At 53.9% G+C, this 15,779-nt stretch overlaps 1 protein-coding gene across 1 annotated transcript in view; it reads left to right on the top strand.

Moving 5' to 3' along the window:
* Positions 1-15,779, top strand: part of CROCC (ciliary rootlet coiled-coil, rootletin) — a 61,401-nt gene that overhangs the window by 44,700 nt on the left and 922 nt on the right. Inside the window, exons 24-36 of the mRNA XM_079987393.1 lie at positions 310-548; positions 869-1,028; positions 4,144-4,311; positions 5,537-5,921; positions 6,034-6,224; positions 6,379-6,499; positions 7,432-7,595; positions 10,329-10,544; positions 11,845-12,069; positions 12,238-12,387; positions 13,588-13,788; positions 13,997-14,128; positions 15,597-15,770. Of these exons, the coding sequence (XP_079843519.1) occupies positions 310-548; positions 869-1,028; positions 4,144-4,311; positions 5,537-5,921; positions 6,034-6,224; positions 6,379-6,499; positions 7,432-7,595; positions 10,329-10,544; positions 11,845-12,069; positions 12,238-12,387; positions 13,588-13,788; positions 13,997-14,128; positions 15,597-15,770 (2,526 nt within the window). The remainder of the gene's footprint in view (positions 1-309; positions 549-868; positions 1,029-4,143; positions 4,312-5,536; positions 5,922-6,033; positions 6,225-6,378; positions 6,500-7,431; positions 7,596-10,328; positions 10,545-11,844; positions 12,070-12,237; positions 12,388-13,587; positions 13,789-13,996; positions 14,129-15,596; positions 15,771-15,779) is intronic.

Here is a 15,779-nt window from a genome sequence, read left to right as displayed (position 1 = left end):
GCATTGACCCCTTCATACATTAATTAGACTTAAGCATGTTGGTTATGTGAGGCTGGTTATCCCACCATTCTTCTGCAGGAGGTCTGTTACCCCTTCAGTGGAGCAGCTGCTTTGCACTGCACGCAAAAGCCCGGGTTCAAGCCCCTGCCTGAACCCAGGAGAGCACCTGCTGCTGCAGAGGTGGACAGGCTGAGGGCCTAACCCTGCACAAGGCAGCTCCCCGCACTCCTGCCCTTGCGCTTCAGGCAGCCTCAGAATTCCAGGCAGGAGCCTAACTCTGGCTCTTTGCTCCATCCTCTTCCTGGCCAGGTGGAGGAGCTGAAGATGCAGGTGCAGATGGTGGAGGACGCGAGGGACCAGACCCGCCGGGAGCTGCTGGAGGCGCACCGCAAGTCGCGGGAGGCCCACGAGGCCCTGGAGGCTCAGCGCAAGGAGACCGTGGACCTGCGGAGGAGCCTGAGCGATGAGGCCAAGGAGAAGGAGGCCCTGCAGAGGTCCAATGGAGAGCTCCGTGTTGCTGTGAAGAGGGCCGAGAGTGAGCGCGTCAGGTGGGGAGAGAGAGGACCCTGCTGCCTTCTGCTCCAGGGAAGGGGAGAATGGAGGGGGGGCAGGATTTGACTGCCTAAATCCCACCTCTGCCACAGATTTAATCTCTTCCTCCACCCCACGTGGTGTCTCTCGGCCTCAGTTCTTTGTCTGTAAAAGGGGCATAATGGCAAAGTCAGTTCCACAGAGTGGATGGAGGAAACATGAGGTAGATTCGCAGCTTGGCTCCATCTTGGTGGTTGATTCCTGGGCCTCTCACCCTGAGGGCCGGAAATACCACGTCGCTGGCGTCCAAACACCCCTCCTCTCTGCTTGCCTCCAGTTTGAAGCGGGCCAACGAGGAGAAGGAGCAGAAAGTCGCCATCTTGGAGGAGGCCCGGGCAGCTGTGGGCAAGGAGGCAGCCGACCTCCGCAGCAGCCTCCAGGACGTGGAGCGTTCGCGGCTGGAGGCCCGCCGGGAACTGCAGGAGCTGCGGCGGCAGGTAAGGCCTGGCACGGGTGAGGGGAGGGGCTGCCAGGGAAGTGGGAGCCATGACTCAGCCTCCCTTTCCACTGGGTGGAAAGAGACAGCAGGTGCACAGTTAGTTATGCAAAGGCGAGACTAGGTATTCTGTGGACTACTGCTCTGGCCAATTGATGTCTTGCCAAATGCAAGGCGGCTCTTTTGAAATGAGATTCAGAGGCAATACAAACACAAGTGAGCGAGAAGGTTAAAGATTTTATTCTAAACAGCAAGCATTATATACATTACCAAGCAAGCACTTCGATATGCCACTTGGAAGCCCTCAAGAAGCGGAGAAGCGACTCCCCCAGGTAGCCTTAGTTTGCATGGCCCTGCGATCGATCAGTCTGTGCACGAGCTTCTCAGAACTCGGCCCAACACCATCTGATTTATAGGTGTGGTTTGCCTGAGTACCTATGTGCTACCAGCTAAGTACAGATTATTCATTAGCCACCTCTTCCAATGACTCACTTTCTTCAAACAATGTCCAACATCAAAAGAAGGTACCCAGCAACATCACTTCCTTCCAACAGATTAAAAAGGTAAAGGTAAAGGACCCTGACAGTTAAGTCCAGTCGCAAACGACTCTGGGGTTGTGGTGCTCATCTCGCTTTACTGGCCAAGGGAGCGTTTGTCCACAGACAGTTTTTCTGGGTCATGTGGCCAGCATGACGAAGCTGCTTCTGGCGAAACCAGAGCAGCGCATGGAAACTCCGTTTACCTTCCCGCCAGAGCGGTACCTATTTATCCACTTCCACTTTGACATGCTTTCGAACTGCTAGGTTGGCAGGAGCAGGGACCGAGCAACGGGAGCTCACCCCGTCGCGGGGATTCGAACTGCCGACCTTCCGATCGGCAAGCCCTAGGCTCAGTGGTTTAGACCACAGCACCACCCATGTCCTTCCAACACATTAGGACTAGGAAATTAAAGGCTGTTCTTCAGCCATCAAAGAGCTTAGAGAGGGGGAAGCAAACAGGAGCAGGAATGATAACCATGTTAGAGCACTATCTCCTCAAAATACAAATATCTTCTGGATAGATTGCCCATACACACCCTCTTCCAATTCCCAGGACATGGTGAGTTTCAGTGCACTGAAAGCAGCACTTTTGAGATGCTTTGGGGCAATCTTGCAGCTCCTGCCAACGTAGAGCAAATCTCATTGTTGATGAGTCTGAATCATGGGTGCTGGCTTTGAGGTTGTTCAGTATAGACAGCTTTAGCATGCTCAGGCGTTGTCTTGCCTCCTTGTGGGTTGATGCTTTGTGTTGTACCCCTTCCAGCGGCACTGTCGGGTTGAATGGATAGCCCCGTCTATAGTGCATTCCAGCATTTTGAAGTTTTTCTGTATAGGTTTTAAAGGCACGACTGTGATTTAAGGTTGCCAGACACAAATCCTGCATAATAGCTGCATTTTGGCCTTTCCATTCCAGACTGTCAAGTATGGAAAGTTCTTTTTAAATGGTCTCCTTAGCAGAAAAGCAGGGAAGTTCGAAATAATGACTCTGGACCTGCCGTTGACAGTTTGGAAGTGCTGGCCTGCTATGTCGGCTTATCCTAGATCAGAGGCATTAAGCTTAAAATTAGGGAACATATGATTAAACCAGGAAATCATAAAAGGAAGTAAATCTTGATCTTCCAGAGATTCTGGTAGGCCTCTCACCTTGGAGAGAATTATTGCCTGCTTCCTTCAGACAAAGCTGTCTCTCTCTAGTTTTGGCTTCTAGTTTATTGATTTCCCCCATCTGTCTGATTCCTGAGTTTAGAGCTTCATTTGCAGTCTTTGGGACATCAGAGACCCAGGTTTCTGCCATGTTGAGTCTTTTCTTGATCGGGGTCAAAGGTGCTTTTAACTCTAAGGTTAGATCTTGCCTTAGATCTCATCTCGGCTTATCTTGTTGGGCAGTGAGCTCAGTGAGAAGGAAACTGGCAATTGCCTCGTCTCTCAGAGAGTTTTGCTGCCTTGGCTGCCATCCTTGGGCTGCCTCCTTCTTCCTGCTGCTCAGAAAAGAATTAGCCATCTTGTTAGATGTTCAAAGTGCCTGAATGTGGGGGTTCCTGGTCATTCACTGTAGGGCTCCATCACCCCCCTATTTCTTGCTCCCTCCTCCTTGACGCTTTCTCTCTTCTCTTCCCCAATTCTCTTTCTCACGTTTTCATGCCACTGCTAGGGCTGGGTGATATATTGTTTGAAACCAGTTTGAAGTCCATATCATGGTATCAGTTTCCTAATTTTTGGCCTCGTAATATATTGCAAATCATGATGCGCATGTGTGTGCTATGCAGAAACCGCAATGTGGGGGAAACTGTCAATGCTTCTCTCGATTCCTGCAGACCCTTTGACTCTGCTGCCTCAGGTCTCTCACAAGAGCAGAAAATTATGATGTGGGGAAAACCGTGAAGCCAGCCAATGCCTCTACATGTTGTTGTTGTTTGTTTAGTTGTTTAGTCGTGTCCGACTCTTCGTGACCCCCTGGACCAGAGCACCCCAGGCCCTCCTGCCTTCCACTGCCTCCCGCAGTTTGGTCAAACTCATGTTGGTAGCTTCGAGAACACTGTCTAACCATCTTGTCCTCTGTCGTCCCCTTCTCCTTGTGCCCTCAATCTTTCCCAACACCAGGGTCTTTTCCAGGGTTGCCTCTACATAGCTCCATCGTTATTTCAGGCATCACGATGTTTAGCTGGTGATAGACCACAATGTTGAAAACCAGATTTTGCCCAGCCTTAGCCGATGCCTTTTCTCCCCTGCATCTCTCTCCCTCCCTCCCTCCGTCCACCCGCCTTCTCTCTGTTTTTCTGGTTGGAGTCAGCTAGCTTCCAAGAGTGCTGCGGAAGATGTTTCGGAAGCTTGTTTCGCCTTTGGCTCCGAGAGGTTTGGCAGGCTTTGGAAACTGTTCAGAAGCCTGCAGGACCTGTTTTCCACAGGCTGAAATGAGCCGCGAATTGCGGCAGCCTGCTGCATTGCCACATCCTCCCTCTCGAACCTCCTTCTGCCCCTCTGAAAAGACAAGGGCCCGTCCATCTCTGGGTCCACCCCCTTCGCTCTCTCTCAGCTTGCAAGAATCAGGACCCCCCCCCTTTGCCGCCCTTTGCACAGGTCAAGATGCTTGACAGCGAAAACACCAAGAAAAGCCAAGAGGTGGCGGAGCTCCAGGCCCGTGTGGCCCTGGATGAGCAGCGGGACGAGGAGAGCAGGAGGGAGTCTTTCAGTCTCAAGCAGAAGATCGTGGAGAGCGAAGCCACACGGGAGTCGACCCGGAAGGAGGTGAGGGCCTCGCCTGCAAACCTTTCATGGCTGAGCATTGTCCTGGGCAGACAGGAAATCCCCTCAAGCTCTTCTGGGGTGGGCGCTGCTTCCTGGGAACTTGATATATGGCGAATTCCCGCGGCAGAGTGCGATTGACCTGAGCCCAGCCTTCAGGGTGCCCTTGGCAGAAAGCTCCATTTTTGATCTGTCATGTACACTTCATTTCATTTCTTTTTTTTTATTTGTATCCTGCCTTTCTGTATTACCAAACACAAGGCGGATTTCGAGCCAAAGAAACAACAGAATAGCACAGATCACACACCTAATAACTATCTGATCCAATACAAAAAAAGTCACAATAAAACCATAACTTTAAAAAAGCAACTCGTACGAAACAAAGCAATATCCAATGATCACTTAGAATAGCATAGTAAACAGTAAAATTAAATATCAGCAAGTAATAACTAAGCAGTTTGCATTTAACGATTACAGTAAATAATTACTAAACTATAATCGGTAAAAAAATAATGACATAAAAGACCACAAAACAGACCCAACCATGTAAAAGGATCAAATTAAGAAACAAGGACACACAACTTATAAAATTATTGGCTCATTCTGTGAGCCCTACCACTGACTAAGGGGGGGATGGCCTGCACCCCTCCCCCTTAGTTGCTTGTGCGCTTATTTAGGAGTAACCCCAGCAGAGCTTACTTCTGAGTAGACCTGCACAAGACCGACAGTTTTACTCTGAGGTTCCTCTGGTGAAAACTGAAGCCGGGGCAGTTCAGTTGGCAGCACTTCTTTGACTCTGACTCTGCCCACTTCTTGTATGTCGCCCCCAACAGACTTATTTTATTTATTAAATTTATATACCGCACCCCTCATCCAAAGTTCTCAAGGCAGTTCACGGAATAAAATACACCAGTAAATAATTAAACTAAGACAACGAAACAGTAACCCAACCTTCCCACAGACATATTTAAAAGGCTGTGGGATATTAATCCGCCAAAGGCCTGGTTTCTCCAGCCGCCTGAATATATGCAATGAAGGCGCTGGGAGAGCCTCCCTGGGGAGCATTCCACAAATGGGGAGCCAGTGCAGGAAAGGCCCCGCCTCGCGTTGCCACCTTCCGGACCTCACCTGGAGGAGGCAGACGGAGAAGGGCCTCTGATGGGGAACACAGAGTCTGGGGCGGTTTCTATGCTTGCCCAGCCTGTGCCTCTTCTTCCCTCCTCGCCAGCTCCTCAACCTGCAGAGAAAGATGGTGGACTTGGAGGGCGAGTTCCGCCTGCGGGAGAGAGGCCTTCTGGGGAGCCTGGAGGAGGCCCGCGGCAACGAGAAGAAGCTGATGGACAACGGCCGCAACCTGGAGATCAAGCTGGAGAAGGCTCAGGCCGAGGGGGCCGAGCTGAGCCTGCGGCTGAGCGCCTCCGAAGGACGGGTCCACGGCCTGGAAGCGGAGCTCGCCCGCGTGGAGGGCCTGAAGCGCGACGTGGAGTTCAAGCTGGGCCGCCTCCACTCGGCCCTCCGGCGCACCATGGGCATCGGCCACGGAGGCCGCGCCCCCAGCCCTGCCTTCAGGTCCCGTGGCAGCTCCCCCAAGAGGCTCTTCTCCCCCCCGAAGGGTAAGTGCCGCCCTCTGAGGGGCAGAGACAGCCACAGTCCACTGGCCTTTTGCTGAGATCTTGGCGGCTTTTTAACACTGGCAGCCACTTCCTTCTTGCTTTCTCTTTCTAGGGGATGTCACCACAGATGGACCAGGGAGCCCCACACCGCAGGCAGGCAGCTTGGCCTCCCGCCCCCTCTCCCCAGAGCTCACTGGCTCCCCCAGCCGGAGTGAGCAGCTGGTAGCTGACATCGACCCAGAGGTGGTGCGCTCCGCTCTCCGGGACTTCCTGCAAGAACTGAGGGAGACACAGCGAGAGCGGGTATGGCTGGTGCACGGTCGGGTGGATCTCTGCTTTCCCACGAGGTTCTGAGCCTTCGTGGGCCCCCTCCACGCTCGGATCCTGACAGCCGGTCACCTTGTCATTCTTCCCCCCCTTCCTCTCCCCCTTCCCGTCTGTCCTCCTTGGGGTCCAGGACGAAGCCCGTTCCCAGCTGGGCACCTTGAACGGCCAGCTGGCAGAGATGGAGGCCGAGCGCGACGTCTCTGTGACTCGTGTGCAGCAGCTGCAGAAGCAGGTGGCCGAATGCGATGAAGGTGGGTTGGAGGGGGTCTGAGGTCTCTTGTCTACTCTGCTGTGTCACCCTTAGGGCTGGGCAATATCTGGTTTCCAACATTGCGATAGATCACGAGCTGAACATTGCAATATACTGATATATCGTAGTGTCTGAAATAAGAATGAAGTTGGTATTCAACTTCATATCACCAGCTAAACATTGCAATATGCTGGTATGTCGCAATGTCTGAAATAAGGATGAAGCTGTGTAGAGGAATTAGCTGGCTTCATGGTTTTCGCCACATTGTGATTTTTGCATAGCACACACAAACGCCGTGATTTGTGATATATTGCCAGGTCAGAAGCTATGAAACCGATAACACAATACGGATTTCAAATCGCTTTTGGACGATATATTGATATATCACCCAGCGCTAGTCACCACCAGCCTTGTTTCTGCGGTGGTTTTTTCAAAGGTTTCCTTGAATAACACCCCCTCCTGAGTTTTGTATGAAGAGCGAAAGGGGGGGAGGGTTTAAGAAAACATCTGCTAAGCCGTTAAACTGCATTTCCCATGGGGAAGTGAAGTGCGGGGTGCCCCCCCCTAAAATAAATGGTAGTTTCTGTCTAAGAGGAGCTGGGCCTAAGAGAATCTGCCTGGCCTGGCCTTAAGGACATAGCAGAATGTGGCAGGATGGAGCCCATGTGAGGGGGGGGTGGGGCAAAGGAGAGGTCTCTTTCTACTCATCAGCCTTAAGGGACTGGGGTGGGTGGCGCCATTTCATGCTGAGAGATTGGGGGGGGCACTTTCTGACTCCGCTGAGTCACTGTGAGCTCCATGCCGTGATGTGTCCTTGCTTTCCACCAAGATGGAGGTTTCTAGGGGAGATTTCAAGGGCCACAAGCCCTGCCTTGCCCTCCCTTTGCCCTGCCTCTGCCCACTGAGCGCTCCGCCCTCTTTTCTTCTCTGCAGGGAGGCGCAGTGCAGACGGGAAGCTGAGCGGTGCCCAGATGGCCCTGATGCAGCAGGAGGAGACCCTGCGCCGGAACGAGAGGGAGCGCAAGGCCCTGGCGGACAGGTTGGCCGCACTGGAGCGGAGCCTGCAGGCGGCCGACAGCGAGCGCAGGGCGACTCAGGTAAGGCCATGCTAGGCAGGGAAGCGGGACCACAGGGCAAGGAAGGTGCCCAGGAGGAGGCCGGTCTGCGAGCAAGGAGCTCCACCTCCGCTCCCTGCCCCCCTCACTCCTTCCAGGACCTGGCAGCAAAACTCGGGGGGGGGGGACAGTGGACTTGAAGCTCCCTCCCCTGTCACCAGGTCCATCACTGGATGGGCCAGGAGGGGTTATTTTACACACACAAGGCCTAGCTGTCAGCTGATCTGTGTGGGTTACTCCTCTGGTGGGGTAGGAGAGCCGGGGTGGGGAAAATCCACATCTGGCAACCAACGTGCCGCTTTGGTTTCAGATAATATCTGGGTAAAGGTAAAGGGACCCCTGACCATTAGGTCCAGTTGTGGCCGACTCTGGGGTTGCGGAGCTCATCTCGCTTTATTGGCCAAGGGAGCCGGCATACAGCTTCCAGGTCATATGGCCAGCATGACTAAGCCGCTTCTGGCGAACCAGAGCAGCGCACAGAAACACTGTTTATCTTCCCGCTGGAGCGGTACCTATTTATCTACTTGCACTTTGACAGGAGCTCACCCCGTCGCGGGGATTCGAACCGCCGACCTTCTGATCGGCAAGTCCTAGGTTCTGTGGTTTAACCCACAGCGTCACCCGCGTCCCCTAATATCTGAGTAGATTAGTCTAAAAAGCCCGGGACACAAATTTTCACGGCCGTCTAGCACCTATGGTGGTTCATTGACCAGAAGTAATGTATTTAGCGTTAACTCTGAAAGTGTATTCTCAATTCTGACCAAACTAAGCCTCCTGGTGTATATTTTGCTACGATCAAGGAACAAAGTTGGGCGGCTGCCAAGGGGCCTGGCAGAGGCCAAGGAATATGCTGAGCTGATGAGGGAGAGGGGGGCGAGCAGCAGCAGCAGCAGGTCCAGCTCAGGTCTGGGCCACCAGTCGTGCTCTCCCCAAGCTTGCCACCGTTTCTTGTAGAGAAAGAGGCTGCTGTTCCCCTTTCTTGGATTAAAAGTTGGAAGAAGGGGGTCCCCATGTGATGGGGGTCCACGAGAGGGTGGGGAGAGAGAGAGAGGAGCAGGAGGCATGGGGGGCACTAAAGTGTGTGACCAATGCCTAATAAATGCTAGAAAACGTTTGCCTAAATGTTGGCTCAGAAGAGACATTCTTTCTTGGCGAATGTTGCTGAGCTGGTCAAATTCTTGTGAAATGTTCCCTCGTGATACTTGAACTGCTCTGAAAAGTGTTGATACCACAAGGTGGTTTTGGGTTTTGCTTTGTTTTTAAAGTGTCACTGAGCGTGTTCAGAGTGCTTTTCCGTGCCTGGGGCTGCTCCTGAGGTAACTTGGCTGGAGGAGAGCAGTGAGATCTCTTGAGTGCTGGTGGGGAGAATTAATCGCCAATATGGCCAGATGAGAAAAAAATGGTTGTTTTCAAGGCTGCCTCCCCCCCCCCCCGCCGGCTTGGCATGGTTAACCCTGGAGGTTTTTAACCATGTTGTTCTGTGTGTGTGTGAAACAAGGGACGCAGGTGGCGCTGAGGTCTAAATCACTAAGCCTAGGGCTTCTTGATCAGAAGGTCGGCGGTTTGAATCCCTGGGATGGGGTGAGCTCCTGTTGCTCGGTCCCAGCCCCTGCCAACCTAGCAGTTCGAAAGCACGTCAAAGTGCAAGTAGATAAATAGGTACTGCTCCTGCGGGAAGGGAAGCAGTGTTTCCATGTACTGCTCTGGTTTCGCTAGAAGCGGCTTAGTCATGCTGGCCATATGACCCGGAAGCTGTCTGTGGACAAATGCCGGCTCCCTCGGCCATTAAAGCGAGATGAGCGCCGCAACCCCAGAGTTGTTCACGACTGGACTTAACTGTAAGGGGTCCTTTACCTTTACCTTTTTGTGTGTGTGAAAGGGGGGTGGAGTCCTATTCCAGGTCATTTACTCCCCGGACAAATGTGAGGTGACCGAATTCTTGGAGGAAATGAGGCAACTTTAGGGGGAAAGAGTTTTCCCTCAGGACTGAGGGAATTGCCAGAAGTCTCAGGCACCTCCTTGAAACCACTGACACCCCACCACCACCACCACCATAAAAAGAGAAATAATTTATGCAGAGGAAAAGTTAAAGGAAGCATATCTTTCCCAATGGGAAAAAGGAGGCAAATTCTAAGGCAATTAATGCAGATGAAGCCCAGAACCCCAAATTAGCATTGTGATTCCTCTGGAGTCCTTCAGAGTTGCCAGAGAGACCCCTGGAAGCCATTGGCTGAGAGGAGCAAGAAGACCCTGGCAAAGTGCAGCTGTTGGACCCCTCTGTGCCCCCCAAAATGCTGTTTGGCCTGCTGTCCAGTTCTGCCTCTCAGCAGGTTTTCATTCCCTCTAAGCCAGGTGTCACCAACCTTTTTCAGCTGTGTGCCGGTCCACCATCCCTCAGACCATGTGGTGGGCCGGACTATATTTTGGGGAAAAAGAAGAAGAACGAATTCCTATGCCCTCAAAATAACCCAGAGATGCATTTTAAATAAAAGTACACATTCTACTCATGTAAAAACACACTGATTCCTGGACCGTCCGCAGGCCAGATTGAGAAGGCGATTGGGCCGCATCCGGCCCATGGGTCTTCGGTTGCCTACCCCTGCTCTAAGCTCTCTGTTCCCTCTGCCGGGGCTTCTTCAACCCAGCCAGTTTCCTCAGAAAAGGCCTGAGGAAACTGGTAAAGGCTGACCTCTCCCTCCTCTCTTCTTCCCTCAGGAGAAAATCGGCAAGATGAAGGCCAGCGAGGCCAAGCTGGAGCTGGAGAAGCGTCGCCTCAAAGACATCCTGGATGCCTCCGAGAGCCGCAGCACCAAGTTGGAGCTCCTGAGGCGGTCGCTGGAGGGCGAGCTGCAGAGGTCCAAGCTGGTGCTGAGCGACCGCGAGGCAGAGATCCAGGGGCTGCATGACAGAATCGACATCCTACAGAGACAGGTGACTCCCCTCAAGCCGCCCTGATCAGCCTAGCCTGAACTGACTGGCAGCAGCTGCTCTCTGCGGCCTCTGAGAGGAGGGTGGCTGGGTGGACAGCGTCCCTCTTGCAGGTGCTTCTGGGGATGAACCCAGGACCTCCATGGTCAGAGCCTGGAAGGCTTCTTGAGATCACAGGAGGTGGCAGCCGGCTCTGCTTGTCCACAGTTTGTGGACAGGACATGCAACCGGCTAGTGGGGAAGAGGATTTCTTTGGCTGCCACCTCTCAAGAGCCGCTGGGACACCGCTTCTATACCCTCCAACGTTTCTCCAATGAGAATAGGGACGTCCTATTCAATAAAGCCCCAAACGGCCTCTGCCCAGTATACCTAAGGAGCGTCTCCACCCCCATTGTTCTGCCCCGGACACTGAGGTCCAGCTCCGAGGGCCTTCTGGCAGTTTCCTCCCTCCCTGTGAGAAGCGAAGTTACAGGGAACCAGGCAGAGGGCCTTCTCGGTAGTGGCGCCCGCCCTGTGGAACGCACTCCCACCAGATGTCAAGGAAATAAACAACTATTTGACTTTTAGAAGACATCTGAAGGCAGCCCTGTTTAGGGAAGTTCGTAATGTTTGATGTTTTATTGTGTTTTTAATATTCTGTTGGGAGCTGCCCAGAGTGGATGGGGAAGCCAGCGAGATGGGTGGGGTATAAATACCTCCTCTTCCTCCTCTTTCTTCTAGCCCACGTATCTGACTAGGTTGCCCCAGCCTCTCTGGGCAGCTTCCAATATACAGTGGTACCTCAGGTTACAGACGCTTCAGGTTACAGACGCTTCAGGTTACAGACTCTGCTACAGTACCTCAGGTTAAGAACGTTGCTTCAGGACGAGAACAGAAAAGGCGCAGCGGCAGCGGGAGGCCCCATTAGCTAAAGTGGTGCTTCAGGTTAAGAACAGTTTCAGGTTAAGAACAGACCTCCGGAACGAATTAAGTTCTTAACCCGAGGTACCACTGTATATAAAAACATAATAAAACATTAAACTTTAAAAAAACAACACTTCCCTATACAGGGCTGCCTTCAGGTGTCTTCTAAAGGTTGTATAGTTAATTTTCTCCTTGTCTTGGGTGTGTGTGTGTTGCATAACTCCTTTTCCTCCTACATTTCTCCGATGAAAATAGGGACGTCCTAAGGGAAAGCGGGACATTCCGGGATCAAATCGGAAACCGGGACGGCTTCTGAAAATCCGGGACTGTCCCTGGAAAATAGGGACACTTGGTGGGTCTGAACCGGGCAGCCTAATCTGTGTCGTCTCCCACCCCGCAGGTGTCTGAGGCCGAGCAAAAGGCCAGCGCCCTGCAGCTCTCCTTAGACCGCCTCAGTCTCTCTCTGGTGAAGGCTACGGAGGCCGAGAGCTCCCTGAAGGAGAAGGTGCAGGGGCTCAGTGCCTCCCTCTCCGAGAGCCAAAACAATGCCAGCTCAGCCCAGGAGAAAGTGCTGCAGCTGCAGAAGGCCCTGGCGGCCAGTGAGCACGACCGGAGGGTCTTGCAGGTAAGGGTGCCAGGCAGGCCCTTGGGCTGCAATTCGCTGCCTCCTCGCCCTGGGTTGGCTCCACTGGTAAGTCCCCCCACCCCCAAGAAGGGCAGGTGAGGCAGCAGAATGGGGGAAGGGGGATGGCTTCACAGCAAGAACCCACGTCCATGTTGTTGCTTGTTTCAGGAGCGGCTGGATGCGGCCCGCCAGGCCGTCTCGGAAGCCAAGAAGCAGAACGGGATCCTCTCCGAGCAGCTCCAGGCAATGAAGGGGCAGCAGGGGGAGTTGGAGCTGCAGAAGGAAGAGCTGGAGGGGCTGGTCAAGCAGCAGGAAGAAGTGAGTCCCTGGCCCTCCCCACCCCTGGACAGAGCATGGGGTTGGGGGGGTTGGAGGAGAGACCCCTTAGGGGGCAGCGGCAGCAGGTTCCCCCAGCAAAAATACTCCAGGGAAATGGAATTCTGCGACCTGCTGCGCAAATTCCGCCAGGCATGCATAATGCAATGCAGAGTGGTTTTATTGCTTGGGAAGTACCGTATTTTTCGCTCCATAAGACGCACGGTTTTCCTCCTAAAAAGTAAGGGGAAATGTTTGTGCGTCTTATGGAGCGAATGTGTGGTCGATCACTGGCTCCCTTTCCGGCCCCGGCCCCTTGCCCAGGCCTCCATTGCTGAATGTTCTGCAGACGGAGGCTGTTTGTTTCCCCAGTGACATTAGATTATCTGTCTGGAAACTGTAGAAATGGCTCCCTTTCCTTTCCAGTGTGGTGTAGTCGTTAAGAGCGGTAGTCTCCTAATCTGGGGAACCGGGTTCACGTCTCTGCTCCTCCACCTGCAGCTGCTGGGTGACCTTGGGCCAGTCACACTTCTGTGAAGTTTCTCAGCCCCACTCACCTCACAGTGTTTGTTGTGGGGGAGGAAGGGAAAGGAGAATGTTAGCCGCTTTGAGACTCCTGAAGGGGAGTGAAAGGCGGGATATCAAATCCAAACTCCTCCTCCTCCTCCTCCTCCTCTTCTTCTTCTTCTTCCTAAAGAAGCTGCAGAACTGTGAGTTGAACCCCATAAAAACAGGATTTTTTCCCTTTGCAAAGTAAGCTCAATAACTTTGAGCAGATTCTCAAAAGAAGGGGCTTTCCCCCTTTGCAAAAGAAGCTGCACAGCTTTGAGCTGATCCTGCCAGAAACGGGACTTTCCCCCTTTCCTCCTCTAAAAAGTAGGTGCGTCTTATGGTCTGGTGCATCTTATGGAGCGAAAAATACGGTGGCTGCAGAACTTCTTTCTGAGGTCCCAGCAGCGTTTGGCAGACTCGAGCCTGAGATGTTTTCGCCGGGAGTTTTTTTAATGGAAGTTTTGGGGGTTGAGGGTGGGATTCTGTGCCCAGAGCCGGGCCTCCCCACCCCCCTGAGCCTCCCACCTGTTGCCCCAGAGGCACCGTGTGGTTTGAACCAGGCAGGTGGGCAGGGGCGGAGGCAGCTGAATGGTCCCGCCAGGGCGACCTGTGGAGCTCCGCATTGCCTTTCTCTCCTCCCTTCCATTGCAGCTGCTGCGCCAGAGCCAGGAAAGCGAGGCCATCGGGCTGCGGAGCCTGCAGAAGGTGCAGGGCGACAGGCGCCTCTTCCAGGAGCGCGTCAGCAGCCTGCAGCGTGCCTTGGCGCAACTGGAGAGCGAGAAGCGGGAGGCAGAGCGCTCGTCCCTGCGCCTGGAGAAGGACAGGAACGCCCTCAGGAAGACCCTCGACAAGGCGAGCACCTCTGGGTCCGAGCAGAAGGGAGGGCAGGGGCCAGCGCGATGGGCAGGTGGTCTCTCGGAGCTTGCCTTCCTTCTGAAAGAACAGCTTGAGCATGCGCAGAGGGCCTTTCCATGAAGAAACACATCCGCAAGAGGCAGCGGGGGGTAGGGGGCGGGTGCTCAGCTTCCTGACACATCTGCTTTGACACCCCCCCCCCCAGGTGGAGCGGGAGAAGCTGAAGACCCACGAGGACTCTGTGCGCCTATCTGCCGAAAAGGGCCGCCTGGACAGGTCCCTCGCCAGTTTGGAGCAGGAGCTGACAGAGGCTCAGCAGCAGATCCGGCTCCTTGAGGTAACGACTCTTCCCCCCCCACCCCAATGAAGGTTTTCCTCCCTCCCACAGCTAACTCAAATGTTCCAGTCTGTCTGGGGGCATGTGCAGAGGCGACCACCATACCAAGAACTAAGCCACTTCATTGACAACTCTCCCTTTAAAAGAAGTCGTTCTCAAGATGGTAAATTTGGTACCCAGTCCCTTTGTCTGCGGTTGCCTTGTAGGAGAGCCATCACATCTCCTTTCTCCTTCTGCTGCAGCGGTCCTAGGCACACCTACTCAGGAGGAGGCCCCTTCCCAAGTGGTCTGTGGGGTTTCCTCCTTGGGAAATCTGACTCGGTTACCAGGCTCTGCTCCCCGCTTTTAGGCGATGCTCGAATTTCCCAACTCGAATTTCTTCTGTTCTGATTGGTGTGCTCAACTGCTTTCTCTCCTTTGATTGGGCTGCCTTCCCCCTGGAGGAGAAGCTTGGCATCATCCGGAGGACCCTAGCGTGGAGTCATGTGCCCTTCCCAGGCCGCTCTGGCAAGCCTGACCCAAGTGCCTCTCAGGGGAGCAGCCCTGCCTGCTCCAACCCCCCCCCCCCGGCCCATGCTGGACCTCAGCCATAGAATCACAGAATCCTAGAGTTGGAAAGGGATCTAGTGCAGGGGTCAGCAAACCTTTTCAGCAGGGGGCCAGTCCACTGTCCCTCAGACCTTGTGGGGGGCCGGACTATATTTTTTTGGGGGGGGGGGGAATGAATTCTTATGCCCCACAAATAACCTAGAGATGCATTTTAAATAAAAGCACACATTCTGCTAATGTAAAAACACACTGATTCCCAAACCGTCCGTGGCCCGGATTTAGAAGGCGCTTGGGCCGGATCCAGCCCCTGGGCCTTAGTTTGCCTGCCCATGATCTAGTGCAACCCCCTGCAATGCAAGAATACGCAGCTGCCCCTTGCGGGGATCGAACCTGCAACCTTTGTGTTATCAGCACCACGCTCTAACCAGCTGAGCTATCCAGCTGTCTTGGCTTGGAGGAGACAAGGAGCCCTGTCTCTCTCCACAAGGAGTTTGGAGGGGGAAGAGAGAAATGCCTGCCGGTCTCCTCCTGCTGGTTCTGCCTTTGGCCCTGTTAAGGAAATGCGAGTGTTGCCAACCCCACAAGGAGCTAAAGGATTCAGCATAGCCCATTTTTGCCTCGCTTCTCTGGTTCAATCACGGAGGGGCAAAAGGAGCTCTGCACAACACTGACCACCCACCCCCAATGGGCCTTTGCCTAGGCTGGCAGGAGATCAGTAGGCACTGCACATGCTTCTGAGGCTTATCTCCAGTCTTAAAGACTAGAAACTCGGCTATCAAGTTGAAAGCAGAGGTGGTTGCAACTATTGAATTCCGAGAGATTTGCTGGGGAGGCGGCTGGGTGTCGCAGCAACCATGAGGCTCAAGAAGGCACTGCCCCCCCCCCCGGCGATGTTTCCCTCCACCCTCTCCTTGCCCAGGCACAGGTGGCAGAGTTGGAGCAGGCCCAGACCAGGGTGGACTCCTCAACCCGACATCGGCAGGACCTGCAGTTGGAGGCCGAACGGCTGCGCAGCTCTCAGCTCCAGGCAGAACACACCTTGGATGCCCGGGAGAGGGCCCACCGGCAGCGGGTCAAGGGCCTTGAGGAGCAGGTGCGCTTC

The sequence above is a fragment of the Podarcis cretensis genome, assembly GCF_951804945.1.
Source record: "Podarcis cretensis genome assembly, chromosome: 8".
In the NCBI taxonomy this organism is placed as follows: Eukaryota; Metazoa; Chordata; class Lepidosauria; order Squamata; family Lacertidae; genus Podarcis; species Podarcis cretensis.
This window is presented reverse-complemented; position numbering and strand designations above follow the sequence as displayed.